The 27863-nt window shown below is 40.6% G+C and overlaps 9 protein-coding genes across 9 annotated transcripts; 4 read left to right on the forward strand and 5 right to left on the reverse strand.

The window, feature by feature from the left end:
- Positions 1 to 118: 118 nt before the first annotated feature.
- On the forward strand, positions 119 to 1672 carry EAE97_010672 (uncharacterized protein; the record flags this gene model as incomplete). The annotated part of the gene is made up of 3 exons (XM_038881187.1): positions 119 to 269; positions 361 to 511; positions 592 to 1672. The coding sequence occupies 3 exons, from the start codon at positions 119 to 121 to the stop codon at positions 1670 to 1672; spliced, it is 1383 nt and encodes a 460-aa protein (XP_038728048.1).
- A 2116-nt stretch (positions 1673 to 3788) lies between these two features.
- On the forward strand, positions 3789 to 4737 carry EAE97_010673 (uncharacterized protein; the record flags this gene model as incomplete). The annotated part of the gene is made up of 3 exons (XM_038881188.1): positions 3789 to 3922; positions 4021 to 4207; positions 4246 to 4737. The coding sequence occupies 3 exons, from the start codon at positions 3789 to 3791 to the stop codon at positions 4735 to 4737; spliced, it is 813 nt and encodes a 270-aa protein (XP_038728049.1).
- A 1364-nt stretch (positions 4738 to 6101) lies between these two features.
- EAE97_010674 (uncharacterized protein) lies at positions 6102 to 7838 on the reverse strand (the record flags this gene model as incomplete). Its single annotated transcript, XM_038881189.1, has 2 exons — positions 6102 to 7606; positions 7664 to 7838. The coding sequence occupies 2 exons, from the start codon at positions 7836 to 7838 to the stop codon at positions 6102 to 6104; spliced, it is 1680 nt and encodes a 559-aa protein (XP_038728050.1).
- A 393-nt stretch (positions 7839 to 8231) lies between these two features.
- On the forward strand, positions 8232 to 11804 carry EAE97_010675 (uncharacterized protein; the record flags this gene model as incomplete). Its single annotated transcript, XM_038881190.1, has 2 exons — positions 8232 to 8705; positions 8754 to 11804. The coding sequence occupies 2 exons, from the start codon at positions 8232 to 8234 to the stop codon at positions 11802 to 11804; spliced, it is 3525 nt and encodes a 1174-aa protein (XP_038728051.1).
- A 3617-nt stretch (positions 11805 to 15421) lies between these two features.
- On the forward strand, positions 15422 to 18903 carry EAE97_010676 (uncharacterized protein; the record flags this gene model as incomplete). Its single annotated transcript, XM_038881191.1, has 2 exons — positions 15422 to 18579; positions 18636 to 18903. Exons 1-2 carry the CDS (start codon positions 15557 to 15559, stop codon positions 18901 to 18903), a joined length of 3291 nt encoding a protein of 1096 aa, XP_038728052.1. The 5' UTR covers positions 15422 to 15556.
- Positions 18904 to 19342: 439 nt separating this feature from the next.
- EAE97_010677 (uncharacterized protein) lies at positions 19343 to 19981 on the reverse strand (the record flags this gene model as incomplete). The annotated part of the gene is made up of 1 exon (XM_038881192.1): positions 19343 to 19981. The coding sequence occupies one exon, from the start codon at positions 19979 to 19981 to the stop codon at positions 19343 to 19345; it is 639 nt and encodes a 212-aa protein (XP_038728053.1).
- A 194-nt stretch (positions 19982 to 20175) lies between these two features.
- On the reverse strand, positions 20176 to 21108 carry EAE97_010678 (uncharacterized protein; the record flags this gene model as incomplete). Its single annotated transcript, XM_038881193.1, has 2 exons — positions 20176 to 20553; positions 20638 to 21108. 2 exons carry the CDS (start codon positions 21106 to 21108, stop codon positions 20176 to 20178), a joined length of 849 nt encoding a protein of 282 aa, XP_038728054.1.
- Positions 21109 to 21791: 683 nt separating this feature from the next.
- EAE97_010679 (uncharacterized protein) lies at positions 21792 to 23084 on the reverse strand (the record flags this gene model as incomplete). The annotated part of the gene is made up of 1 exon (XM_038881194.1): positions 21792 to 23084. The coding sequence occupies one exon, from the start codon at positions 23082 to 23084 to the stop codon at positions 21792 to 21794; it is 1293 nt and encodes a 430-aa protein (XP_038728055.1).
- A 748-nt stretch (positions 23085 to 23832) lies between these two features.
- On the reverse strand, positions 23833 to 26766 carry EAE97_010680 (uncharacterized protein; the record flags this gene model as incomplete). The annotated part of the gene is made up of 2 exons (XM_038881195.1): positions 23833 to 26626; positions 26702 to 26766. The coding sequence occupies 2 exons, from the start codon at positions 26764 to 26766 to the stop codon at positions 23833 to 23835; spliced, it is 2859 nt and encodes a 952-aa protein (XP_038728056.1).
- Between the last annotated feature and the right edge of the window lie 1097 nt (positions 26767 to 27863).

Raw genomic sequence — 27863 nt, forward strand, 5'->3', positions numbered from 1 at the left:
ACCTTGAATCTCCAATCCATACTTCAAACCTCATATCTTGCTCAAAAATCATACGACACCACTTCACGCTTGGCACAGAAACCCGCGCATAACTTCCGCGTTATATCACATATCAATCATGGTTCTTGAGCTGCATATTTGGGGTCCATCATTCGGTTTACCCTCCATTGACGCACAATGCTTAGCTACTATTGCATACATGCAGCAAGTGATTCCACGTGGTCAATGGTCCCTTGTTGCTAGTAGTGATCCAACCCTAAGTCCCACGAGTACGTGACGCAGAAAATGCATCCTTCTACCCCTCACACAATCCTTGAGTGGTCAAAAGAGGGAAAGTTCAATATTGATACAATCCTGCAGATGAATTACCTGCTTTGAAAGACAGCAGGAATGAAGCCATTCATTGGGTGGGTGGATACAGAAGCATCATCGATTTTCTCACACAATATTCATCTGGGAAATGGAATCTAGATGCGGGCTTACGAGGACAAGAAGGGGCCGATTGTACAGCGTAAGTGATACCGAGGAAAAAACGGATAGAGCGATCCTTTATGTTCATTCTGATGCAAAGCTTATTGATTGGTCGATTAGTTATTCTGCTTTTATCCAAATGCATGGACAGCCGTTACTAGATCTCTCATTCTATGTTTCTTCGAAGAATTATTCCGAAATCACTCGTCCGATTTTCAATACGATACAATCTTTCCCCTTACCATATCTTACACCGCCTCATCTCCGAACGGAAGCTAAAAAAAGAACAGAATATCTAGGTCTAGATGCTCTAGATATAGATTCAGGAGATGATATATCACGAGACCAACCAAGTATCATACCCGAGTCTCTTAGGAGGGGCAAACAAACTGTCTCAAGTTTACTAAAAGCTTCTCCTGAAACTAATGCGCAAATCCGTCTCGATGCATTAGCAAGCGACTTTTTCTCTGCAATCAGAGAATTAAAAGGAAATAAAAAATATCTTGTTTCACATGAGAAATTGTCGAGTCTAGATTTTCTAGCACTAGGTTTTATGTCTCTGATGCTGTACCCGCAGTTACCACAACCATGGCTGCAAAATACGATGAGGAAAAAGTTTCCAGATTTGGTTGAATGGGTTGAAGAGCTGAAAGATGAGGCGTGGAATGGTGTGGTTGGTTTGGATGATGCGCTGCTTACCAAATCTGGCAATAGCGGGAATGCAAATGCAGTACAACAGAAGAAAGGGAGTTTACCTTGGCAAGCGCCTGAAGCTCGTGGTATACTAAATATCGGAGGCGTATTTTTGGCGGGCATAGCAGATTCGTTACCGATTGTGGGACAACAGAGGAAAGATAATCGTATGAGACGGTATGGTGGCGAAAAGGAAAAGGATACTGATACGGGTAGCATCTGGAAATATGTTATCACGGCGGGAAGTTTAGTTGCAGCTGTCGGATTGGTGGCGGGGTATGCTTTACATGAGGGGTTGATACAGATGCCTGATAGTTGGTCAGGGAAGAAAGACGATGAGATTGAGAAAACTCAAAGTGTAAATGACCTTGGAGAAGCAGGTCAGGCACTTTTCGCCTTTGCGGATCACATGGATGAGAGTGTGCAGAGACAAAGAGAGTTGGAGAGAATTGATAAGCCGATAGTGGAGGTTGATGTTGATGTGGGACAAAATGGAGTTTTGAGATAGACTCAAATGAATGTTACTCGGGGTATTTTACCTCGTGCTTGATGTTCAAGGTTATGATGGGAAGGTAGTTCTCGAAATGATATCATTCACAGTCTCTACTTTTTTGTTTCTCAAACATTGCTGTCCTTTTATGCTTATGCAATCCTAGGATTGATTTGGCAGGTTAGTCAACCAAGAATTCCATAAATGATATCTTGTTACTCAACTGTCTTTCGCGCTGCTCTCTCACATATGAACAATACCTTTTCAATGTGTTTTGAGACTTGCGAGAAGGACCATGGATCTCTGTTTGTTGTGCGTACAAAAAATTGGAGAGACCAAGTAGTTTCCACAAGTGTGCATGTGCCTAAAGCCTGCCACGGGATTGCTATTTACAAGTGCGAATATTACGTGCTATCATTCAATTATGTGAGCTCGGCTGTTTAGTTGGTGTATACTATTGCGATGTAGTATGTTCTAGGTTTGAGAGTTTCCACGATGGTCGTTGCTTCAAATGTCGCTTTCGGTTCCTCCGCAACCATTCAAGGAAGTGTCGTTGGATAATTTACCCGACATCAAAGAAAACGTAGTTTAATCACATCTTCTAAAAGCAACGATCTGATTGTTCTTTCATCACTCGGATTTGATTTTTGTTGTATAAATCATGGTCCTAGTTTTTCATGCCTGGGACGATGAGCTGAGTGTTGAAGAATATATGAGACCGATGTGGAGATATGAGGTGTAAAGATTGAGGAATATGGAATAACTACCGTAACAAGATTCGCGGGAGGATATGCAAGGAGAGAAGGTGGCTTAAAATATAAGTTGTGAAATATTCGGGTTCCCTATGTAAATTTATTCTCCTTATTTTAGTAGGTCAAATTCGCATTTATACTTTTCACCTCATTCAAGTCACTTGAACAGGTAGGATCTTCAAAATGAAAGTCGGAAACAACTACCCACTCACCCTTGCATTGTCTTTATGGTGAACATCACCACTTTTATTGCTTGATATCGAGGTGGTAATCATGCTTTTCAGTATATGGTTCCTCGAGAATGTTCTTATTTTCGGTTTCAGCGTTCAGCATACTTTAAGATTCTCTCAATATAACTTCTGAATTATAAATCCCACCTCAATCATTGCTGCAAGGGAATCATTACATGTGCCTGCACCTTGCTGCTACCTTATCTCGGCGTAAACAACAACGTTTGCGCCCTTGAACGTTTCTAATTCTCATGTTTGAGGATAAATTACGGCGGTTCGAGGGGCACCTCATCCGTTCTGCATAGTGTAGATATCTGAAGATCTCAGAATAAAATTCCGCCAGAGGTCATGACATCCAAATAGCTGCGATTATCAGGACGAGACGAGGGTGATGAGCTGCATTGTTGTTGTGGAATCTGAACAATTTGCAGTATCTGCTCCTTCATGGGGACAAGTTTCAATGATATTAATTTAGAGGAATGCTCCTTCTTCGTGGGACAAGGCTCAATGATATCAAGCTAGAGGGACGTATGAGAATGCAATTACTTCTTCAGAATTGTGTTTTCGGGTATACACAGTCATTCTCAGAAGAAGAAGACAACCACTGACTCTCGTACAATAGATGCAAGATATCAAAATAAAGCACAACTCCTCATCACAAGCATGCTTTTAGTTCGGGAGAGCATATAAGAATAAGAACAAGTCTTTGCAACCTCAAGTGTTAGACAATACTTGAGGCTGAAATAATGAACTCAAGGCGAGAAAATGACTTGTAACCTGTTACAACAAGTAGTCCCTCAACTAGTTCTAAGACTACTTTTGAGAAGGCTCTTCAAAATTTCGATTGAAAAACAATAGTTGCAAATTTGATAATATCTGGAGGACCAGAGCATCTGTTACCATCTCTTACACTGTACGATAACATACCAGTTTCTTATGTGACCCGCAGAGAGATCGAATCGCATCTTGATTTCTAGTACCTTTATTCAGTTACTACAGCAACTCATCTATTTCTTACTAGCAATTATGGAAGCGACCTCCCTCGGCAGAAGTTGGTACTGAAAAGAAAATGTTTGTACATCTCCATCTGTCTTTAATTGCTCAACATAAAGCTTTGAAATATTCACTAAGAAATCCGAACAGGTCACAACTATGGCTAAAGGTCCCATTGTGATAAACAGGAAAGGTCGAGGACCGTGTTACCTTGTCCACTATCCACCTCAAGATACCTTGACTGCGATCAATGAAACCCAGCGACAGGAGTATAACAAAGGACTCATTTGCAAGTACTCGCATTATTCAACGAACTCATCGTCATTTCGATACAGCTCCAGGCTAACCATACAATCTGATGCGTAGGGTTAAATATTTATACTTATTTCAGGGGCGTGAGCGATGATGGCGACGAAGAACTCCTTCGTAACGACAATTACAAACGTCTATTCCCCTGGTACGAGAAGTTAAACACGACGAAAAGCATCTCATCTCATCTCTCCAGGGCCCGCAGGATGTTGAATAAATTACTAAGGTTAAATAATACACTTATGGGAGCACGTTTTCACATGGAAATAGTCCTATTCTATCAGGGATAACTGCTAACATTTTACAGGTTGTTCAGCCTACTGCTGCTTCCGAATTACCCCCCAACCTTACTCCGGCTCAGCAACAACAGGTTCAGGCACAGAAACAAGTTTATGATGCTCATGTCGCTGTATCACGAATCGCCACATCACAAGTCGCACCGCCTTCCACCCAGCAAGCCACTGCTTCAGCTTCCAGCCAATCAGATTTGATACATAGATCCTCAGCGCGAAATGACTCGACAATTCGTCTTCAGTCCCGTGACAACCCTTCTCCTGGGCGGGTCGAGCCACCGCTAGCATATGATAACTCATCAACGCCCGGGGCAACTACGAATCCGAGTGAGCAAGCTGGACCAGCAACCGATTCCCACTATGGACAAGCAGATTATCAAGCTCGAACTGAATACAGTGGTAGTATGGAGTCCTATTCTAAGTTTCTGCCTCTCTGGAACGAAAATAGACACGAATTTGTTATGGGCGGAGACTCAAATTCCTATGGGGGTCAAGCGCCGAAATAACTAATAACAATCAGCTTTCGCCAACACCGTCGACACCCCACATCATCGTGAAGACCGAGACGCCCTCTCCAACCTAGTTGAAACCCTCTAAAAGCTCAAGAAGATAGTAAAACAGAGGAATAGTACGGTTTTAGTGAGTATGAACAAAAAAAGTGGACTTCAAGTTTTTTTCGTGTTTGTGCTTCATATGGCATTAGTTTCTCTACGGATGAGAATATACCAACGGTTTGGTAGTCATCTGAGTTCAGCGACACTACTTCTAGGCGGTCATCTGGTCACTCTCTGAGAGGAGCGATAGCGACATGTAAAAAGATATGGGAAATGCACAATGGTGCACACGATGGCTTAAATACCTTACTTTCTTTGGTTCCATGATGGTGATACCTACCTCTGGACAACGCTACAATTTGACTGTAAGTGCTGGACACCTCTAGCTTCACTCGATATGCCGATGTGCAGCATCTGCTGGCAAGCAAATAAAGGGAATGCAGTCTTGTAGTCTTTCAATGTCAAAACAGTAAATTTACATCTTCAACCCCTTCGTGATATGTATTCACCACAGTGATTCAAGCTTCCTTATTCACAATATCTGCATCCACATTACCAGCGCCTAGCCCGTTGAAGTTAAATCTTGATACTCCTGCGCAAGAAGCTTCTGGTAGACATGAACACGATGTAAATTACGCGTCTCAATGTAGTAAAAAATGCTATAAATGGACTTACTTCACTGGATCGGTTAAAAAGAATTGTCAACCATCCACTGGAGATACCTACGAAAGCCTATATGATCCTTTATGTGATCTTTAATTGCGTTTTGATGGGTCTGCTTTCCTTGACCACTGTACTTTTCCCTATCTTCTCCATTCCCCAGCCAATCTCCATCTATGATAACTCCCGAGACAAATTGATTTGTAGAGGGAGGTGATTGTACTGGAGAGTGATGAGGGTGATAGGGATTGCAAAACATGATGATTTGCTCAAAAAGGGACTCTTGTGTTCCTTGGTATGATATTCAAGAGACCTTCTCTTTAGTGACTTCACTTAATCACCCTTCACTCGGAATATGTTTGTTGTTTCCCAAGAAGTACTCACTTGTGGTGTGTGAAAGGAGATGGCATTTGACACGCAGTAAATCAACTTCTTCGCAGCAGAAAATAATTATATTCAGAACGTCAATGCTTTAATACTAAATCCTGATATCACTACAAATGACATAAACACCCGAATGCCTGAACCGTTCAGTAACCCACCCATGTATGTATGCAATCTAAAATATATGTATCACCAAAACACCCGAACTAGCACCAACACATATGGTATCCAACCCATCACCTATCAAAACTCCCTCGCCCTCGCCCACCCAATCAAAACACCGTAACACCACTCACAGTACCATTCTTCAGAACTTCAAATACTAACCCTGGAAACCCAAACAGAGTAGTGTTTCCCAAGCCCTTCTCATCTTCCTTTTCAGCATTTCGTTTCCCACCTACACTATCTTCCCAACCACCAAGCAATTCGCAACTACTTCCTGGACTATCGCCCCAATCGCGATTCAGCACCATACCACGTTGTCGTTGTTTGGCTTCTTCGACATTGTTATAGATGCTTTTCCATTCATTGTAAAGACTGCTTTCGATGGATGAGAAAGGAGTTTCGGAGTTAATGGACATGATTTTAGACTTGGGTCTCGGGGACAAATATTCGATTTCCCAGCGACAGCGTCGATGACGATTGAATGGGTAGGAGCCCGGGACATTGCCATGTAATATTACTTTTGTAGCTACCAGGCGGGCGGTGGCATCTGTGGGAATGACTCGATTGTTTTCTTGTTGAGAACGTGCTTTAGACGGGGGAAGTTGTGAGGGTGATGTGGGAGTAGAGACTAAGACATCGAAGCCATGGTAGAAATAATTATAGAAGCATTCTCCCGTAACGTTTCCTGCTGCTTCTCCTTCACCACTATCATCATCAGAATCATCCGTCGCAGTGTGAGCTGAGGATTGGTCGGTATCGGTCGAATCATCTCGGAGATCCGTTGAGGCTGGTCGCCTACCTGTACTACTTGCAGTTCGAGGTTTGTGAATCGACATCTTTTGATCGTTCTTTCGATATATAGCATCAGGTGGTCCGAGTTCTGCCACAAGCTCTTGAGGAGTTGTTTCACCGAGAAGAATCCAGAAGGGAGTATTGTTAAAACGACGAATCAACTCAAGTTTTCCTCCACCATAAAGTTTCACAAGGCCAATTTCATCTGCAACCGGTTCGCGACCTTTTGTCAAGGGAGCAAATGTCTTGAGGGGTTCAAGGGTCTGTGTGAATAAGTTGTCTCTTGCCTCGGGCCAAGATTCTCCTGAGAATATGGCCATGGAAGAAGCAGGTTGGCCAGCGGATGATGAGAGTAGCGAAACAACATCTTTGCCAGGCGACCAAGATGATTCATGTATAGGGAAGGAAAATGCGACTCCAGGGTATGATAATACATATAAGCCCATTCCAGTCTCGTCTCCAGCTTCAGGTTTGATATATTCTCCGGGAAATGTAGGTCCAATTAAACTCTTGTAAATATGTCGAAAGGTTGGTCCAGTAAGATGTCCAGTTCCTGCGCCGTTTGGTGAAGCGGTTCCACCAGATCTTAACACCTCCCGATCATTATATGTGAGTTTGTTCTTTGTAAAGTCTAATACCTCTATCAGTCGCAGACGTTGCTGAGGTCCATCAAAGCGTAAACGGATGCCGTTAGAAGGCAGACTGAGGATAACAGGCTCATCGACAGGAGCTACAGGCTCAAAGGTCAAGTCGAGTTTAGGAAATCGTTGTGGTTCGGCTTTTATTCGTGTGATAATCTCGTGAAGTGAAGCTCCTAGAACTGAGGATATATTGTTAGTTTCAGTTCTTTGTGAAGGAGAACAATATATTTATATACCTAGAAAGCCCAGAGCTCGTCCTGGATGGACTTGAGCGCTGAATAACGACATATCTGCTACATTTGTATTTGAATTATCAGTAGACAGTAAAGGATTTGTGCTGGTACTCGAGGTATTTGAATATGGAATTAATGACTGTGACTGGGAAGTGAGACACTTCCAGAGTGATGACATGGTGGGGCTGGAAGCTCGTGATGCTTGGAGTAGAGAAGTGGGATTAGTTTGGTTGCCGGAGCAACAATTTGTCAGAAATGAAATGTTGATCAAAGAAATTGATTGTATTGAATGTTGAAGAAACATAAACAATTATTTGCGACGAGAACAATACGACAACGACATCATATTTTCAAAGGTAAAAGAAGAAGTTTTATATCTTGAATTCTACAATCAGCATTGGATCATTCGCCTGCCGCTATTAGCGCGTTGGTCCCCGCGTTGAACTCACTCATTCAATTTTGGATTTCTAAACAAACAAAAACAAACACCAATACTACCGACCTGCTGTACTTCTTTCCCTCGCGAGTGACGCAGAATTAGGTTCCTTCCCTATATTATAACCGCCAAATTATGGCAGGAATACCTCGAGCAGCGCCAGCGGCAGCTGTAAATAAAAGGATAAACACCATGAGACCTCCACCAAGACCATCAAGTTCTTTAGCAGGACCAAGACCTTCTACCTCTAGATCAAGCTCAGCAATGCCGCCGCCGTCGAGATCCGGAGCAGTCTCGCCAACAGGATCGGTCGTATCTGTTGCTACATCTACTACGGGAATGAAAAGGAAAGAAAGAGATTTTGAACACGAAGGAGGTGGAGAGACAAATATCAATGTTGTGGTACGATGTAGAGGTCGAAATGAGCGCGAAGTCAAGGAAAACAGCGGTGTTGTACTCTCAACAGAAGGAGTCAAGGGCAAGAATCTCGATTTATCAATGGGACCCAGCGCTCTCAGTAACAAGAGTTACCATTTCGATAAAGTGTTTTCATCTGCAGCAGATCAAGCCATGATCTTCGACGATGTTGTGACTCCAATTCTTGATGAGGTACTTTTACTGCCATTATTTACATGTAAGCATTACTAATTATTCTAGATGCTTGCGGGGTACAACTGTACAATATTCGCATATGGCCAAACTGGTACTGGAAAGACATATACGATGTCCGGAGATATGAGCGACCATCTAGGGATCCTTTCAGATAATGCTGGAATCATACCTCGCGCCCTTCACGCTTTGTTCAACAAACTCGAATTAAATGAGGCGGAATCTTCGGTGAAGTGTTCATTCATTGAACTTTATAATGAAGAGCTGCGTGATCTGATAGCTGTCAACGATAGCACAAAGCTCAAGATCTACGACGACAACAGCAAAAAAGGAAGTACTACAACATTAGTTCAAGGTATGGAAGAATCGTATATTAAGACCGCTAGGGACGGTGTGAAGATTCTGCAGGATGGATCTTTCAAAAGACAAGTAGCCTCAACCAAGTGTAACGACCTGAGCAGTAGAAGTCATACGGTCTTTACAGTTACCGCCTATATCAAAAGGACAGCAGAAAATGGGGAAGAATACGTTAGCGCCGGCAAGCTGAACTTGGTTGATTTGGCAGGAAGTGAAAATATTCAACGCAGTGGTGCCGAGAACAAAAGAGCTGCTGAAGCTGGTTTGATCAACAAGAGTTTATTGACTCTTGGTCGTGTGATCAATGCCCTGGTTGATCGAAGTTCTCGTGATGTTCATATTCCTTACCGCGAATCGAAACTCACACGTCTTCTTCAAGATTCACTGGGGGGCCGAACGAAAACTTGCATTATTGCAACAGTTTCTCCGGCCAAAAGTAATCTAGAGGAGACAATTTCCACCTTGGACTATGCATTCAGAGCCAAGAATATTCGCAACAAACCTCAAGTCAACCAGCAGGTTTCCAAAAACATCCTTCTCAAAGATTTTACATATGAAATCCAAAAACTCAAGGGCGAACTTATTGCCGCCCGACAGCGCAATGGAGTCTATCTTACAAATGAGAATTTCGAAGAAATTCAGGTCGAAAGTGAATCGCGGAGAATACTTAGTGAAGAACAAGCTGAGAAAATCGAGACCATGGAAACGAATCTCCGTAACAAGGTCCAAGAATTATACACAATAACTTCCAACTTCATGACAATGAAGAAAAAGGCCGAGGCAGCGGAATCTGTCTTGGATGAGACAAAAGGTATCCTAGAACAAACAGAATCAGTACTAGAAAATACTCGTCGGACTTTGGAGGAAGAGTCTGTACTTCGAAAGGCTCACCAGAAGACCGAGGAACAACTCAGTATTGTTGGTAATGAGCTTCTTTCCACACTGGGACGTACAGTGAGCGATGTCGGCGGTCTCCATGATAAGAATAGGCGGAAGTCGGCTCTTCAGACCTTGAATCGAAATGCCTGGGGTCTCTCACAGGCTCAGGTCTCCGAGGTGACGAGCCTTGTAGAATCACGCGTTGAGGAGTTCCGAGAACAGCAGCAAGAACTTATGGCCGCCGTCTCAGATCGAATGCAAGCATTTGTCGATGGCGAACTGGAAAAATTAGCGGCAACACAATCATTCCTAGAAGAGAACATTGTTGCTTTTGAGAATTCTGGGAAGGAGGTTTCCGAGCAAACAGATTCAGCCAAGGAGGAAATGAATGTGGTCCTTGAAGAGATCAAAACTCTTCGGGAAGATGTCAAAGTCCGAGTAGGTGAAGGCCTCCAAGGATTAGCAGTTGCAGCAGAAAGAATCTCTGCAGAAGTGATTAGTGAGCTTGGCGCTTTTCATACTCAGCTTCATGGATCATACAGTTCACTAGGTCGGGATTTCAAGTCACTTTTTGAAGACCTCCTTAAACACGTCAATGCGCAGAAAGCAGAGGCAAACGAATTAAGACAGCAACTTCATGCCGCCGGTGAGGCCGCCATGGAATCGAATACTACCATCAACACCAAACTTGACGAGGTAATCCAAGAAGAACGAAAGCAAGCCGCTGAAGATCGCCAGAACCTGCTTTCACAGATCTCGAGTTTAGTCATGGCTCAGGGTGCAACTCAAGATGCACGTCTCGTGGAGAAGATTGCCGCCGTTCGAACGGATATTCAATCATCAAACGAAACTTTCGAAGTGACTCGGGTCAAGTACAGCGAAGGCATGGATGCGTGGAACGAAAAGGAAGAGAAACTTGTCGAGGAAGTCTTGAGGGCTAGGGAGACTTTGAAGACAAAGCTCAAGGATGACTGGATGGCTGCAAATAAACACAACGCTTCTATTCAAGCCACGACTCGATCTGTACACGATGAGACCGTTCGCATTGTCGACGAACAAATGAAGGATATCAGCACTCAAATGCAAGCACTCGATGACTTTGTCACTCGTGCACGAGCACAGAATGCAGAGCATCATGACCTGCATGCGAAATCCCTTCAAGGTCTATCATCTACAGTTAAATCTTCGTATGACAATATCGGTGCACACTTCACATCAACATTTGGTCGTGTTAAAGATCTCGGCGACGAAATGACCTCCAAAACAACCGCCTTAGCTGAGAACCTTACTCCATTAGATGACAATCTTCGACAGCCGCTTGCAAATCTTCGCAGCACCATTGCTAAATCGACAATGCAGGAGTACGAGCCAACAGGAGAGACTCCCCAGAAGGTTCAGTATCAATACACAATGCATTTGCCCCGGACTGAAGCGCATGAAACACTCCTGGCAGCTCTTCGGCGGCCACAAGCCATGCAATCACCTAGCAAAGTTGTTTTCCCAGTGGTTTACAACGATTCTACCCCTACTGTAAATGAAGAGGTAGCTTTTGTTCCTATCGAAGAACCAGAAAATAAGCCAACTGGACTTAGGGAGATCGACGTGAACATAAACGCCGGAACACTGAATTCAGAGATCCCAAACCTAAGCCAAAGCCTAATGTCAAACGGTTCAGCTAGATCCGTTGATTCCGACGGGTCTACTCCACCATTCAAAAAGCAAGCAACGGGCAAGATACCAAAGCCAAAACTAACGAAAAATCCTAGCGTGGTTGCTCTAGAGGGAAGAGAAAATACGATACCGGCGTCTGAGATATTTGCGCAGAGTACGGGAAGAAGACGGAGTCCAAGGACGGCAGGATAAGGGACAAATGATTGGAAACTAGGAGTAGCAATGTTAGACTCACTGTGTTAGCGTTTTTCGGTGTTGTTGCTGGAGCTACAGGGCAAGAAGAAAGGATTGGGATAACGGGTCAACAATTGGCGTGATGGTTTTTAGGATATCCAAAGTTTAAATATGCTGTTGCAATTATTATGAAATGCTATGTTCCATTCTACATGTTAATTGGATCCAACAATTACAGGTTATGATGATACTTGGTGACTTTAATGAGAATAAAGACGTAAAGCGTTTAGTTGGCAATTGTTTTAGACTGACAGATCAAGGTTCCCCGGCAAAAAAAAAGCATAGAGCATGAATAACTACTCGAGTATTCCACATTCCTCGATTTATACTCGTAAGTTATCTCATTCTCAGATCACACGGTGATTACATAATTTTTTGGCCTTGATTTCGAGATAGGGGTCTCCCAAAGGTTTATTACTATAAGATTTAAAACAATTTGATTTCAGTTTTGATGGAAAAACCAAAAATTCATTATTTTTCGATTTTTTAATTAAAAATTATAAATCACTCAATAATTATATTATTTTAATATAGTCTTAATATATATAAATAGATTTTCTTATTATTTAATATATTTTTTATTATAATAACTTTATTCAATTATATATATATATCAAAAATATATGTTTTTAAAAATCAAAATTTTGTCACGGGATCACTTCTGGGAGTATTCAGAAGCTTTACCGCTGAGCTAAAAGCCTAAAAGACTAGGAGATAGAACTGAAAGTTCTATCTTACTCTCACATATATAGCAGGACAGGACAGGACAGGACAGAACGGGAAGGGCTAGTGTCACCCCGTGACATATTTTATTAAGTTAAGTATTTATTCTTTTTGAAATGTATTATTATTATTATTTCTAATAATAATATATATATTCTAAAGATCTTCTAATCAATCTGATTCCTATTATATATCTCAATCTATTTCAAAGAACTAGAATTATTAATTTCGAAGAGACTAAATACTATATAATTAAGATTTTGAAAATTAAATATTTTAAACTTAAAATATTTTGGATTTCAAATTGAAAAATAATTCAATCTTTATTAATAATATAATCCTAATATTATTAATATAATTCAAAAAGCTTATAAGATATTTAGTTTAATAAAATAATTTAACTAATACTATTTTTATTATTAATGAAAGTATTTTGAAATAATTGAAAATAACTTAATTGATTTAAAAAAAATACCTTTTAATCGAATATTATAATAATTATATATTCAATTAATTTGAGATTGATTTATATATTAAAATTAATTAAATTCTTTTAAATACTTTAATTAGTTTTTTAATAAATAATAATTAAAAAAAGTAATACATATTATTAAAATATTTATACTAAATGAATTAAGTTATTTATTAAAAATATAACGTGATTTATTATCGAATAAACCATATCATCGAATGGATCACTTTCACCTTAATAAATACAATCAACTTCAACATGCAATTTATTAATCATTTATTATATAATCTAATAATAAAGATGTACATTTATTTTTAATTATTAAAGCTATTGAAAATAATAAAAAACTAAATCTTTGAAAAGCTTTTTAATTATATAATATCTTTTATATAATCTTTATTTATAAAATAAATAATTTAATTCTATATATTGAAATTCAAGTAAATTAATATAAACTTATAGAATTAGAAAAAAAGGTTATTATTTAATATATTTTTAATATAGATTCAAGAGGTTTTTTATTTAAATATAAGGGGGTGGAAGATATAGCAAATTATATTTTTGAATTAAAAGATATGAAATATATTAGAAAGCTTTGAATATATCGATTTGTAAAATATCGAATTAAATTAAAAATATATTTTAATTATATTTATAATTTTCAAAAAGTTTTTTATAAAGATTCCAAGTTTATTAAAAAATGATTTTAATTGATTATAAATATAATAAGCAAAATATAGTATTTTAAATAAAGATTTTTATAATTTTAATAAAATAAGCTTTATAATAAGAATTATATATATAATAATTATTATTATTAATATTAAAAAATATAATAGAAATAAATCAATATAATTAAACAATCGAGAATGAATTATAGCAATAATATATGGAAATAAAAAAAATGAAATTATTTCTTTATTTCTAGTAATTCAGAATTAGATTCATTTTTTTAATTGATATATCAAAACTGATTTTCCTATAGAATAAATTATTAAATTTATATTAAATGAATAAATAAATAATAAAACAAATTTAAAATAATTGAAATATTTTGATAAATATATTAAGAATTGAAAAGAGAGTAAATATCGAATATTGATATTAAATAAATATAAAAGCTATAAATCAATAGTTTTTCAAATATATTACAAAAAGAATAATATTATATATTTATATTATTATTATATTCAAATCATTTAATTTAGCTATTTAATATTAATTGTTTTAATATTTTGAAATATTTATATAGTAATTAAATCAATAAATTTATTAAGATATATATTAATTATATTTCGAAAATTGAATTCTTTATAATTTTCAAAATTATATATAAAAAATCAATTATTTTTTAGAATATAAAATCAGGGTTTTAAGAAATAGATTTAATATTATTTAATTCTGAAATTATATTTTCGAAATTAGATATTCGAATTTGTATATCTATTCTTTCCTTTTTTGATTTAAAATAATAAATCTCTCAAATTTTTTATAATCTAATTGAAATTTTTTTTTAATTAATATTAATTAAATCTTGAATAATTTGTTATTATATAAATTCTTTTATATCTATATTTAAAACTATATTAATTTTAATTAAAAATATAAAAAGATTAGTTTATAAAAATATATTTTTGAATATAGAAAATTGTATATTTTGGAAAGCAAATAAAATATTAAGTAAATGTTAATATACAAAAAAAATTCAATTATAATAAAAAGGAGTATTTATTAAATAAAAAGTTTTTAATATATTATTTTAATAAAAGATTAATATTTAGATTTAATATAATAAATATCAAAAAAGGGGAATTCTAGTATTATAATATTTTTTAGTAAATATTATAATAAATATAAAAAAACAGGATATAATATAAGAACTTATCAAAATAATATAATAGATTTTAGATTATTAGATTTTTGATAGCTTTAATTAATTGATTTAATTATTATTGAATAATATGGGTTTGAAAATGTAAATTGAGATGAAAGTAGTTCACTTGATGATATAGTTCACTCGATGATAAATCACGTTAATCAAAAGCTTTTAGATTCTCAAGAAAATAAATATTCCCTTTAATTTCTAATTAATCAAAAAAATTCGATTATTTATAAGTTACAATATTATCATAAAAAGAATCAAGATATTATTTAGAATTCTAATTAAAAACATTTTATCAATGAAGAGATTCTGAATATTGAGATAACTCATAAGGGTAGGAGAGATGAAGAGAGGGGTGAGAAGGGCACGTGGTGATAAGCATAGCCGATAAGAGGGAAGGCTGAATAATTCACATTTGGCAAGCTCGACACAAATGTGAGTCCCTTCCCTTCGCGTCTCAAAGATTTTGCTAGCCATATTCGTAATACTATACAACTCAACGCCAGGAGTAATTATTTCACACTTGAGAACACAGATGCGGCCATGTACTCCTGCGGATCTGGTTGCCTCAACCTAGAAATTCCAGCAACAACCTGAGAAGTATTATTTTGATACAATCATTTCATTGCAGCAATGTCAGCCACATCTATCACAGCTTCGAATACACTATCGAGAAGTAGGAGTGCGATACTTGCCCTCACCAGCTGTGCTGCTGCATATGGAATATACTATTTCTATAGCACAAATGCCGCTGGTTCACAAGACAACACTGGAAGCAGTGGACTACGTAGAAGTAATGCGGTCTACCGGCGCCGACGCACGGAAACAGGCGACGAAGCTATACCTGCTCAATTACAACCAATTCCACCAGGCGAAGACGAAGACGCAAACATTGTAGCTAGACCTTTGACAGATGGGGATACAGTGGTGGACGACAGCCAGGAATTTGAGGGTGCCTTGACAGGACGAGCACCAACTGCAGATGCTGAACGAAACGGTCAAAATATTGTTCAGCTCCTCTTTCGTGTTTCCGAAGATGCTACAAGGAGGAATGCATACGTACATAGAGGATGTGGCTGTAACGGTTGTTCAGTAGTTCCCATTCGTGGAATTCGATATAGATGTGCAAACTGTGCAGACTTTGATCTATGTGAATCATGCGAAGCACAGGGACTACATACTAAGACGCATATATTCTATAAAGTTAGAGTACCAGCTCCTTCTTTTGGACCAAGGCAGATACAACCTGTGTGGTATACTGGAGATCCCGAGAATCAAGACAGGATGATCACATTGCCAAAGGAGTTGATTGCGAAATATTCTCACGAGACGGGATTTGAAAGGCCGGAATTGGATGCATACTTTGAGCAATGGAACTTCATGGCAAACACACCTTGGCCAGAAGATCCAGATGATATTCACCTAGCTATGGACAGAAGAACATTTGAGCGGTGTTTGGTGCCCAGTGGCGGTTATAGAAACAATGCCCCAAGCCTTATATTCGACAGGATGTTCGCCTTCTACGATACCAACAGAGATGATCTCATCTCATTTTCAGAATTCCTCAGAGGTCAAGCATATCGCAAACAAAAGGATAAATGGCGTGTGATCTTTGCGGGATATGATATTGACGATGATGGTTACGTTGACAGGAAAGATTTCCTACGAATCTTTCGCTCTTATTACGTCTTATATCGTCAAATGCATAAGGATATGGTAGAGGGTCTCGACGAGCAGCATATGATGAGCTCGGAGGCACATGCTCATCTTAATGGCCGTGGCGCTCTGGGAAGATTAATTGGTCAAAGTTCAGGTGCAGGTTTAGGGCCATTTCCAACTTTAGAATCGCGGGCCGGCGAGGGAAAAACTATGCGTGACGATGGAGAGATGGAGATTTGGGATGGAAGGGGTGTGATGAGGCCAAGCGCTAACGATACTGGAAATCGAGATGACACTCTTGTTAGTTTTAGTCGGATTTCAACTGCTGCGATACGTCCCGTTGAAAGGACACGAGGCTACTGGCGATTCCTGATGGAGGACCCTTCTACAGAGAGCGAAGATGCTGTACTCGAAAGAATTTCTGAGGAAATTCTACGAGAAACACTTGAAGAAAATGATCCCCAGTGGGTTCCAGGTGACCCTGTTTTGCTTGACGCATCTAACGTCTCCGAAAATCCCTTTTTAACTCCTGCGGAGCACGCCACTGTAGATTTTGAACGTCGTCGACGTGATTTGAACATAACTGATGAAGATGTTCAATCGGTTTGTGGACCAGAATACTCATTGTCAAATATTCCGGAAAGTGCTCGCCCTTTCATCATAAAGCATGCTATCAAGAGACAGAAATCCCGATATATATTGCACGAGAGATGGAAGCGAAGACAATTTTACACTGACGAAGAAGAAGGAGCATCACCGCCTGCTGATTGGAACATCGAGGAAGACCTTCCTACAGTTGGCGCTGATGGAGAAACCTCCAAGTCTCAATTTAATCAACGACCGACTATTCATTCTCGCTCATCCTCTAAGGTAAGATTTGCGGAGGACATTGACGACTTTGATACCCGCTCAAATCCTTCGACATCTTCGCGGAGCGTCCCTGAACGTTGGGGTGGAATAGAAATACCTGATGCAGAAAAAGACGTGGGAAAGGAGATCTTGTACCAAGTCTCGCAACAAGCCTATAACGAAATACTCGATCCATTATTCCTGGCTAAAGAAGATTTGGCGGTGGCCGTCTTAGAGACAAAGAAAGAACGCGACAAATATCGACATCTTTTCACCACTGTTGACTTTGTGAGGTGGGCTACGGCTAAGAAAGTCGAAGAAGATAAGGTAGTTGCTAGCGAGACCGTTCGCTCGGGCGATGGTGCTGTTGGGGGAACAAACAACAATCCACGGCCTGTATGGCCTACTATTCCTGAGGTGGAAGTCGAGGATATACGCTTAAGACAGCTAGATGAACTCCTGGAAGCTACGGGTTACGAAGTGGAGGAGTCTAGTGATGCCAATGACACAACCAATGAAATAGTCGTTCCTGACTTGGAGCTATCGGGTCTTTCACATTGTGAATTTGACCTCGATATGGCAGTGCTCGAATTCCAACATGCTCCTTATTACAAGGACGATCCTCTGCGGGCATGGAAATATTATGTTGATAAACACAACCTCAATCTTTACCAACAACGTGATTTCTTTTATGCTTTGCAGCCTCTCTTACCACCAACTCTTTTGTTCTATATCGACGTACACCTCAAAGAGAAAGAAGAAGAGCGTGATGAGGTTTCCAGTTTTACTAGCACTCAATCGTCGGAGCATAGAGATCCTACACTCCCTCAATTTCGACCAAATTCTGTTACAGATGATGTGTTTTCTGGCAGATCTGTTGGAGAACATCAGTCAATCTCAGAAATTTCAGATTCTGAACCTCCAGCTGCAGATTCTTACAACCCCAAGAAACAGCGTTTCCAGAAGGAAGATAAGAGGCCCAGTGATGAGGCATTATACGAGTTGTGGAAGATTGAAAATGTGGAGCAGGAGGGTAAGGAGAGAGGCGGATTGGGAAAGATAAGCTTCGAGGAGTTTGAACAGTGTGTTAAAAAGGAGGCGGCTAATGGGAAGGGTAATGCGATGGACTATTTGGGAAGCTGGATTGAGTTCTGCATCCCTTAAGTCCTTCGTTGTAATCCTAGCCCTAACCTTTCTTTTACAGAATACTTCGTCATTACGGGTGGCTAATAGTAAAGAGAACGGACAAAGATTGGGAGGCAGTCATTGATGATGGAGATGATTCGATTGATGATGGAGATGATTCGATTGAGGATGGAGATGATTCGATTGAGGATGACGATTCGATTGAAGATGGCGATTCGACCGAGGCAGTCATTGATGATGAAGATGACTCGACTGAGGAAGACGATTTGCTTGAGGGAGTCGGTGATGACATCGATGTTGACAATGACAATGTCGATGCAAGTTAACTTCAAGTAGGTATTATTGAGAATTCGGTGGATTGGGGGAGAGCAATAGATTCTCTCCAGCGAATACGAATCAGACAGTACAAATGGAAACTCGATCGAGAGATTGATTGTCATTTTGACATTGATATGACAGAACAGGCAGATGATGGTACCGTATTTTCATAGAGAGACGAGGGCAATGAAGTGGATGGATTTATGTATGAATATGCCAACGTTATGATAGCGAGCAAAAGAACATTGATACATTTTGAATTGTCTTATTTGTACTCGACGCGTGCATGAGATTCTGTGTGGATAAAGCTTCCCCGGTGCATGGGATGCTTTGTGTGTTGGTACCAAAATTACGTCCTTGAGGTCCCGCCACTTATAAGCTATAAACTAGCTATTTCAAAAAAGCTTCATCTTCATACGTGCTAAAGATAGGGCTGCTGTTGAAAATTTAAATGTGTAATGACTCCTCGATTCTCTTGGAGATCTCTATAATCTTCTCCTTTCCCAACCCCAAGTCCAACCTCGCCGTCACGATACTCCTCTCGTCCTCCTTATATACGCCATTTCCATCTCCATTCCTACGGCCATCCCCATCAATAACGAAATTTCCTCCAATTTCCGTGGAAAATGCCTCTCTTATGTCACTATCCCCTTCCATGCTCGCCACTTGACTTGCCAATAAGCTCAATAATTTTTTCCTTCGAACTTCGTCATCTGGCCAGGAACCTGCAGGGAGAACATAACAGAACCATCTTTTCCTACTCGCAATATCAATTTTACAACTAATGAAAATCACACATTCAGAGCCCTTGACACCCAGCGCTAATAACCCATTCCAACCGTCTATGGTAGGATGGTCGAGTCTAAATACACTCCTACTTTCGTCAAATAGCTCAGGTGGATATGTTTCCGATTGAGATGGGCTCATGATTTTTTTTGGTCTGGTGGCAATTGTTGTATCGTTGTTAATTTGAACTGGAATCGGTACGGATGTTCCACTCGACAGACCTTCCCCCAAAGTTACCAACAAGCAGCGTGGTTCAGTAAACCGCTGAAGTGGAGAAGTTTGATGAAACATGGGCATCATTCTCGATTTTATAAACATATTTACTTCTGTCGAGGCCCAATCGGTGGGCATATATAACGGATTAGGAGGGTACGATATACGTCTGTAAGTCCCTAGGAAATCTGAATTGATGGGCGGAGAATGCTTCGCACGGGAATACATGCCCGCTATTGTGTTGCACGACGCGGATGATTTACCTTTAATACAACAAAATTTTAAGACCAGGCTTGAATCACAGGTAAAGAGATAGAAAGGCCAGCATTGGTCATAGAATATGGAGATGCTTGACCAAAAGCAGTTGCGGGAATGAAATCACGGGATCCTTGGAATGTGTCTGGTGATGGCGCGATGAGATTCGTCCAAGCTGGTGGCACAGTGGCTGTCCAGGTCCAGCAGAAGATCGTGTAGTCGACAGATACCTCGATGATTTCTTCTTGGAGTCGTACAAAGGCTTTCGTACCCTCTCCGTAAAGGAGAGGCATATTGATATCGAAAACTTCTAGCATCCAATATGCCATATCTTCTACTCTCGTCGTCCTACGTCGCGATACCCAAAACATCCTCAGCGCGACACTGGTAGCTGTGATAGGACTCTAGCCCAGAAGATACGGAGCACTAATACCCGTTATGTGACTGATCACTTGAGTCAGAGTGTTCGATTTATCACCCAACCTCACCCAATTTCTTGAGTAAAACACAATTTTACTAGGAGCTAACAGTTCCTGTAAGGTCCAACCCCTCGTAAACCATCTACTTCTACTCAAGCCCTCTCTGAACTCTTTTCCAAGCTGAGACCCTAACTCCTCCACCTTCCCTTTAACAACATCAGCTAGAAAAGCAAAACACACAACCGCCCCTGCGTACCATGCAAACATAGAATTTATAGCCTCACTCAATTCCGAACTACTACTCTTATCAACAAAACACGTATCCACCCACGCATACATCAATCCAATTTCCGACGCCAATTTACACGTCGCTTCGATTTTCGCATATCCAGCTTTCTTCTCTGCGTTTCTTCGTGGGAATGTCCACTCTTGAAAGGTGACCTCGTCGTTCTCCCATGTGTGGGATAGAATTGCATATTTAGGAATATTCTCACCGTAGAATTCGGAGAACTCATAAGTGGTGGTGTTGATTAGACGCATTGTGTCTCATTGTTCTTTCACCACGTTCTGCTTTCTAAGAGTGTTGGCGTGCATTTGTTGAAGATGTGGCACCGAGTTCAACGCGCGACCATGTTTGCATATTTAGTGACGGGGGCGTCTTCCGATTCTGCGAAGTAGCCTTGTAAAAAGTCTCTTGGTACACCCGCCGGGGTGTGTATGGACTGATAGGACGTTTCTCGACTTTCGAAAACGTTAAAAAATTCATTCTTCGATCATTTGATATCAGAACCCATCTTTTCATTGCTGAATCTCTAATGATTCAACATAACAATTCCTAAATATATGAATTAATACTTGTATCAAGAGATATTCCTAGGTCCGTTGTTGCAATGTCCCGTCAGTCCATACACCCACTGGTGATCAGAAATATAAATTTTCATCGCATATTAACCATACTAGTCAACAATCAAGATAGTTGAGAAATATCCAAAATAGCATGACTAGATTTCACAATACTAACTTTCAAACTCTGATTCTATTCTTGACTGACTAGCCTACTTGATCTATCAACTAATCTAAAACCATAAACGAACCCAAACGCCTCAAGAATGCAATAACAAGTACCCGCTAGATGAGCCCACGATCTTTAGCACATAAAATTCACATTCATCTCCATGCAGTATCAAATATGTTAAAACATACCTTGACGCCGCTCGCTAACGCTACCAGACACTATCAGTATAACGGCTATCACCACCTCTGCTCCGAACCACTAAAGGATAACTACTCGGGGGTGGTACTGGCCTACTACTGGAACTTACCACTGATGGCGCTACCCATGAAGGCCTCCTTGTCTCTGTCTCATAAAACGACGAAGTAGGTTCAATGTATGCACCGCGTGCAACAGAATGGCTTCCCATGAAGCTTGCAGCTTCGGATGTATTCACAGTTTTAACGTCCCAATCACAAGGTTTAATTGGTAAAGGTTTGGGCAACCCGCTGCCGGAACGTGACGGTCTTGCGGTAATCTCAGAATCACGCGAAGATGAGCCATACGAAGATGAGCCATACGAAGATGCTGTTACGGACCCCAATTCTTGAATTCGTGGAACTTTCAATGGTTGGGGGGGCGGGGCGGGGGCATGGTGGTATCTTGTGGTATCGCCAGAGTGAGATGAGAAGCTAGGTGGCTGAGGCGCATGATGTTTTCTTCCACTAGTCCTAGATATAATGCGAGTTGTAGTGCCGTCGTCATGATCATGGATTGTTAAATTAGCATCGCCTTCGAAAGTAATTTTTGTTATGGATTCGTGAGTTCGGGATGATGTTCTTTCGCGGGGTGCTGTCGAATGGAAGCGTCTACTGCTAGTAGCCTCACTTCTCGATCTGGTGTGGTGCCTGCCATCCCGCGACTCCCTTGTGTGTAGTGGGTCCTGTCTCTTCGCAGTTGCAGCCCTGGATTGATCTATGTCTGCAGCAGCCGCCGCCAAGCGATCTTGCGGCACATACTCCGTCATTTTATTAGCGTAATCAGAGATTTTCTTACTCCTCTCTGCTTGACTGTGCGATCCTAGTGTTTTCTCCCAATTTTGTCGCGCCCTTTCAACGTCTGCGTCGCTTTCAGCCCGATAATCTTTGTTGCTATGCCTATTCTCCCAAGCTGCGTCTGCGGCCACGACAGTGCCGCTCTTATGGCCTCTTGAACTAATGCTCGCAATACTGGCAACCTCAGACTTAGCGGTGTTCGGATCTTTGTAAGAATGAAGAGCAGATCTAGAAAGGGGTGTTCCATTTTGAGATTCTGATCTTCTCGTTGTGGATCCTTCAGAAGGATCTTGTGTTCTTCTTGATGAAGCATGAGAACTGTGGTGATGCGATGATGTCCCAGTTTCACTTCTTTTAGCACTTCGTTCACGTTCACGTCTACGTTCATCCTCATCCTCATATACGATAGGAAGAGGTTTTGTTTCCCGCTTTTTATGTCGCGTTTTATCTCGTTTTTTATCCTCTCCCATGATGGATACGTAAAGACACAGAGAATGATGAAGAGATGTAATTTGAGGCTTAGTGAAGATATCCTTACCACGCACATCTCTCATCCATATATCTCTTCAACGATCTAAATATAGAAATATAAAAGTGTCTAAACTCTCATGATTCGGCCGCTCCATATTCACCTCAATCAAGTCTCGATCAATACATGACTAACACGATGGGTTTCTGGATTCGTGCACGACGACAAAAACGGTCAATTTCCAAGTACGAGACTAGATCATAGTTGCCCGCATACATAAACATGAGGCCAATGGCTGTGATATGTAAACTAATAGTAATGACCATACAAGAACGACCTATTAGGGCTAGTTGAAGTTTATAAATAGTCGTGGTAGGCCAGCTCAATTAGTCGGTGCACCCGGTGAAAACCCAATGACCTCTTTGGTACAAATTAGCGCTAAGCGCCCACTCATCATGGCCCCAACATCATCAGGCCAGTCTGGCTCAGGCCCCATTTTCATTGGAAAATGATTTTCGCGCGAAATGTACCAACTATGCTCCTAAATATTTAAATACAAGTGTATATAACTACAACTGACCAGGGATCAAGACAGGTCATCATATTTGAAAGTTCCAATTCTGTTTGGGATGGATTGTTGGATTTTTTTCAATAAATAATGCTTGAACAGCTCGTATGGTTTGAATGCGGTTGACAGTGTGAGAAGTGGGTATCTTTTATTCATTGACAGATTCGTACATAAACAATACTTATACAGCAATAGCATCTCCGCATCTCCCACAAAGCTCATCCTCTACTGGAGCTACATACCTCCAACATCTAGGGCACTTTTTGTCTTTAGGAGGTAGAACCCATACTTTTCCTTCGTCATCCGGGTTATGCCATCCTGGTGGATGCAACTTCGCGGAAAACTTCCAATCTCCTCTATTAACATCGCTACCGAACTCCACGGATGATACAACAAAAATACTTTCTAGCTCATCTGCATAGCGCTTGAATACCTCGTGGCCTTTTGATGGCATATCTATCAACACGGATGATTCTAAAGAAGACCCGATAATCTTTTCAGAGCGAGCCTCTTCTTGTGCGCTCTTAATGGCAGTCTGTGCCATTAATAACCATGGAATGTCTTGCTCGATCAATGAACATTCTGCGGCAGAGAGCCGACTCGAAGAGATAATAGGATCAAGAAATTCACGATGAAATGGATGAACTGGATTTTCAGCAGCCATCCAGGCAGGCAGATGGTTCCAAACCTCTTCAACAAGGCAAGGAGTGATTGGAGTTAACATCTTCAGGAGACCGTGGAATATCTCTTCCAGGACACCTCCTCCGTCACCACAGTAAAGTCTATCCTTACTAGCTTCAAGGTAAAATGCGGAAAGGTCTGTGTGGATCCATCGATTGATTGCACTTACAGCCTTGTTAAACTCGTATGAATCATAAGCCGAGTCGACTTCAGCCATGACTGCTCGCAATTGAACCAAAGCTATTTTGTCCAGTTTAGTCAATGGTGAAGTCCTGGCACTCTGATGCATTGATCCGAGCAACATTTTGAAAGTGATTCGATACTTTAGTAAAGCGGAGTTTACAGTCGCAAGAACTGGTTGACCAATGACAAGGTCCTTAGTATAATCGCTGCTAGCGACCCATAAGCGTAATGCATCAGCTCCCAGTCCTTGAGAAATGTTACCGCCCTTCTTTATTTTCACAGGCGGAAGAAGGGAACCATCCATTATTTGGCTCGGCGCTATTGTATTCCCAATTGATTTAGACATTTTCTTGCCATTTTGATCAAGGGTGAAACCGTGTGTTATCAATGTTTTGAAAGGTGCCTCTGAACTATCAGCAACAGCGGTGTGAGTTAATAAACTTGATTGAAACCACCCTCTATGTTGATCAGTGCCTTCAGAGTAAACATCAGCACGTTGGTTGGTCTGCGACCAACTAGTGCCACTGTCAAACCAAACATCCATAGTATCTTTGCCTCGTCGATATGTACCGTTCATTCCGGCGGGAATCCATGCCGGATCGTTCTCTGGATCTGACCACCATGCATCAATGCCTCGTTCATCGATAACTGATAGAATATGTGCAACACTTGCATCAGTTAACAAGGCTGTGCCATTTTCGTCATACAGTGCAGGTATTGGAACCCCCCAAGCTCGTTGTCTCGAGATACACCATTCACTCCTAGATTTGATGAAGCTTTCTAATCTTTGCTTTCCGGTTTGAGGGATGAATGACACATCGTTTAACCTTTCTAGAGCAACACTCTTGACATCTCCAACATCTGCAAACCACTGTTCTGTGGCTCTGACAATGACTGGAAGTTTTGTTCGCCAATCGTAAGGATACTTATGCTTATATTTTGATATGAATAGAACTTGATCTCCGAGAAGTTTCAGAACCTCCATATTGCCATCATCTAAAACCGACTTACCTGACAAAGCACTTGGATCGTCAGGAAGAGCAGCATCGGTAAAGCAGCCAAGATCATTTACAGGAGCAACAGCTTCTATACCAAGACGAGTGCAAACCTCATAATCATCCATACCATGGCCAGGGGCGCAATGAACCAGTCCAGTGCCAGAATCAGCCGATACAAAATCGGCATGAATCAAGGGTTGAACATCAGAGTTTTGGCCATGAAGTTGATTGGTATACGTTAGAGTTTTGAGGACGGAGTTAGGAATATTTCGTTGAACAATCTCGACGGCTTTATCTTTGAAACATGACTCTTGTAAGGCAGAGATTCTAGAATCGGCAATGATCAGGTGTTCGTCGTCACATTTGACAACAGAATAAGTCAGATCTTGATGAAATGCAATGGCTCTATTTGCGGGAAGGGTCCAAGGTGTAGTAGTCCATATCAATGCCGAAAGTTTATTTAAATTGGGGATGATGTCTGTTAGTTCGTTGGAAATGTTCGTGATAGGAAATTTGATATAAGCAGACGTTGAAATATGTTCGTTGTTGTACTCAAGCTCCGCTTCTGCAAGAGCTGTCCTTGATGAAGGTGACCAATAAACCGGTTTGTAACGTCGAAAAATAAGGCCTTTCTTGACCATTTCCTGGAAAACTGCAAGTTGTTTGGTTTCGAATGTCTTATCCATTGTCTTCCAAGCCTTATCCCAATCTGCCATGACACCCCATTCCCGGAAGCCTTTCATATGTTCTTTTACGGTTTTGCTTGCTAGGTTCCGAGCAGCTTTCCGAATTCCAATGGCATCCAATACCCCTCCGCCATCTTTATTCTTCTCGCGTTCTTGCTCAAGAGCCTTGATCTCGATCGGAAGACCATGGCAATCCCATCCTGGAACCCACACAACTCGGTGACCCTGTTGAAGCTTGGTTCGACAAATAATATCCTTCAAGAGTTTATTTACAGCATGTCCCACGTGAAGAGGTCCGTTGGCGTATGGAGGACCGTCATGAAGAATAAACGGCTTCTTGGTAGATCTTTCATGGCTTTGCCATTTGTAAAGATCATCGGAGCATCGTTGAAGGTATTTTGGTTGCTCTGCAGGGAGAGGACGAGGACTGATGATGTTATAGTCAATTGGTGGTTCGAAAAAATAATTAACAATTGACTAGCCAAACCAAAGATTTGCTTACGGGAAAGAAGATTTAGGTAGTCTTAAAGTCGAAGACCATGATTTGACAGAAGGGCGAATTGACATCTTCGCTTGTCCATGGCCTCTTTTTCCTTGAGAGTTTCCGAATTGAGCTTTGCGATGGAGAGCGAGCTTGAAAGTTGAAGCTGGATAAGTCTAGTATTTGAACCTAATATACAAGGCTTATATTATATTATTGATTGAACCTCGAGATCTCTCTACGATTCTCGAATAAACAGATTGAGCCTCTCCATCAATAACAGTAAAAGATTCACCATATGCTTTGATAATCCCTCTTTCATTTCTCTGGCTCTATTAGTCGAGGGGAAAAGCTATTGGGCATGTTTATTCACGGGCTTCATCATTCCTACCGTGGATTTTTGCAATTCAATTCCAAAAGGATACCAACCGAATCTACTTTTGCTGTGTACATATTAGACGATTTCTTGTATTGTATATGCTCTTTCGTTTCTCGAGGAATCCTCAACAATATCTATCGAGAACGGTTTCTGGGCTTAATCAAGACCAAGAGAAGGTTATTCTATCATTTCTGCGACTCATAGGGCCATCCTATCTCGAATGGTAGCGAAGAGATCAGTTTATAAATCCACACTAAAGGTTGAACCTGCAGAAGAATTGAGTAGAGACGCAAGGTGATTCAGATGGATGACATTCTCTACCTCACACTCACAACCCTCAAATTTTAATTTGTTCTCGACGTATTCCACGGTTCTTAGCATGTCGACTATGAAGTCCGTATCGTAAATGCTTTATAGTATTAACTTTTCTCGAATACTTGAGCACTTCCAGCAAGAGTTTCTGTTTTCGACAACCTGGTAGCATCTACTAAAGTATCTTCTCCTCTCCCTCGGTAGGCTCGTCTCTTCGCGAGGTTATCATGTGATATCAAATGTAATGAAGTCCTCCTGAATTTGCCATCTAAAACCATGACGCCAGCTATACACTCTTCAGCGAAGAGCGAATTTTACCAATCGTAGAACGTTTTCTCCGCCGTGCGAAGAATTACCTAGGCACTGAGATTTGATCGCATGAGAGCACAAAAGTTGCTAGAACGCTCCTCACTCGACCTGCTAATATCTGATAAGTAGCACACTTTTAGACTACCTCACTACCTTACTACCTCAGGAATCTACCAAATGGAT

The sequence above is a fragment of the Botrytis byssoidea genome (genome assembly GCF_014898295.1).
Source record: "Botrytis byssoidea strain MUCL 94 chromosome Unknown BBYS_029, whole genome shotgun sequence".
Lineage (NCBI taxonomy): Eukaryota > Fungi > Ascomycota > Leotiomycetes > Helotiales > Sclerotiniaceae > Botrytis > Botrytis byssoidea.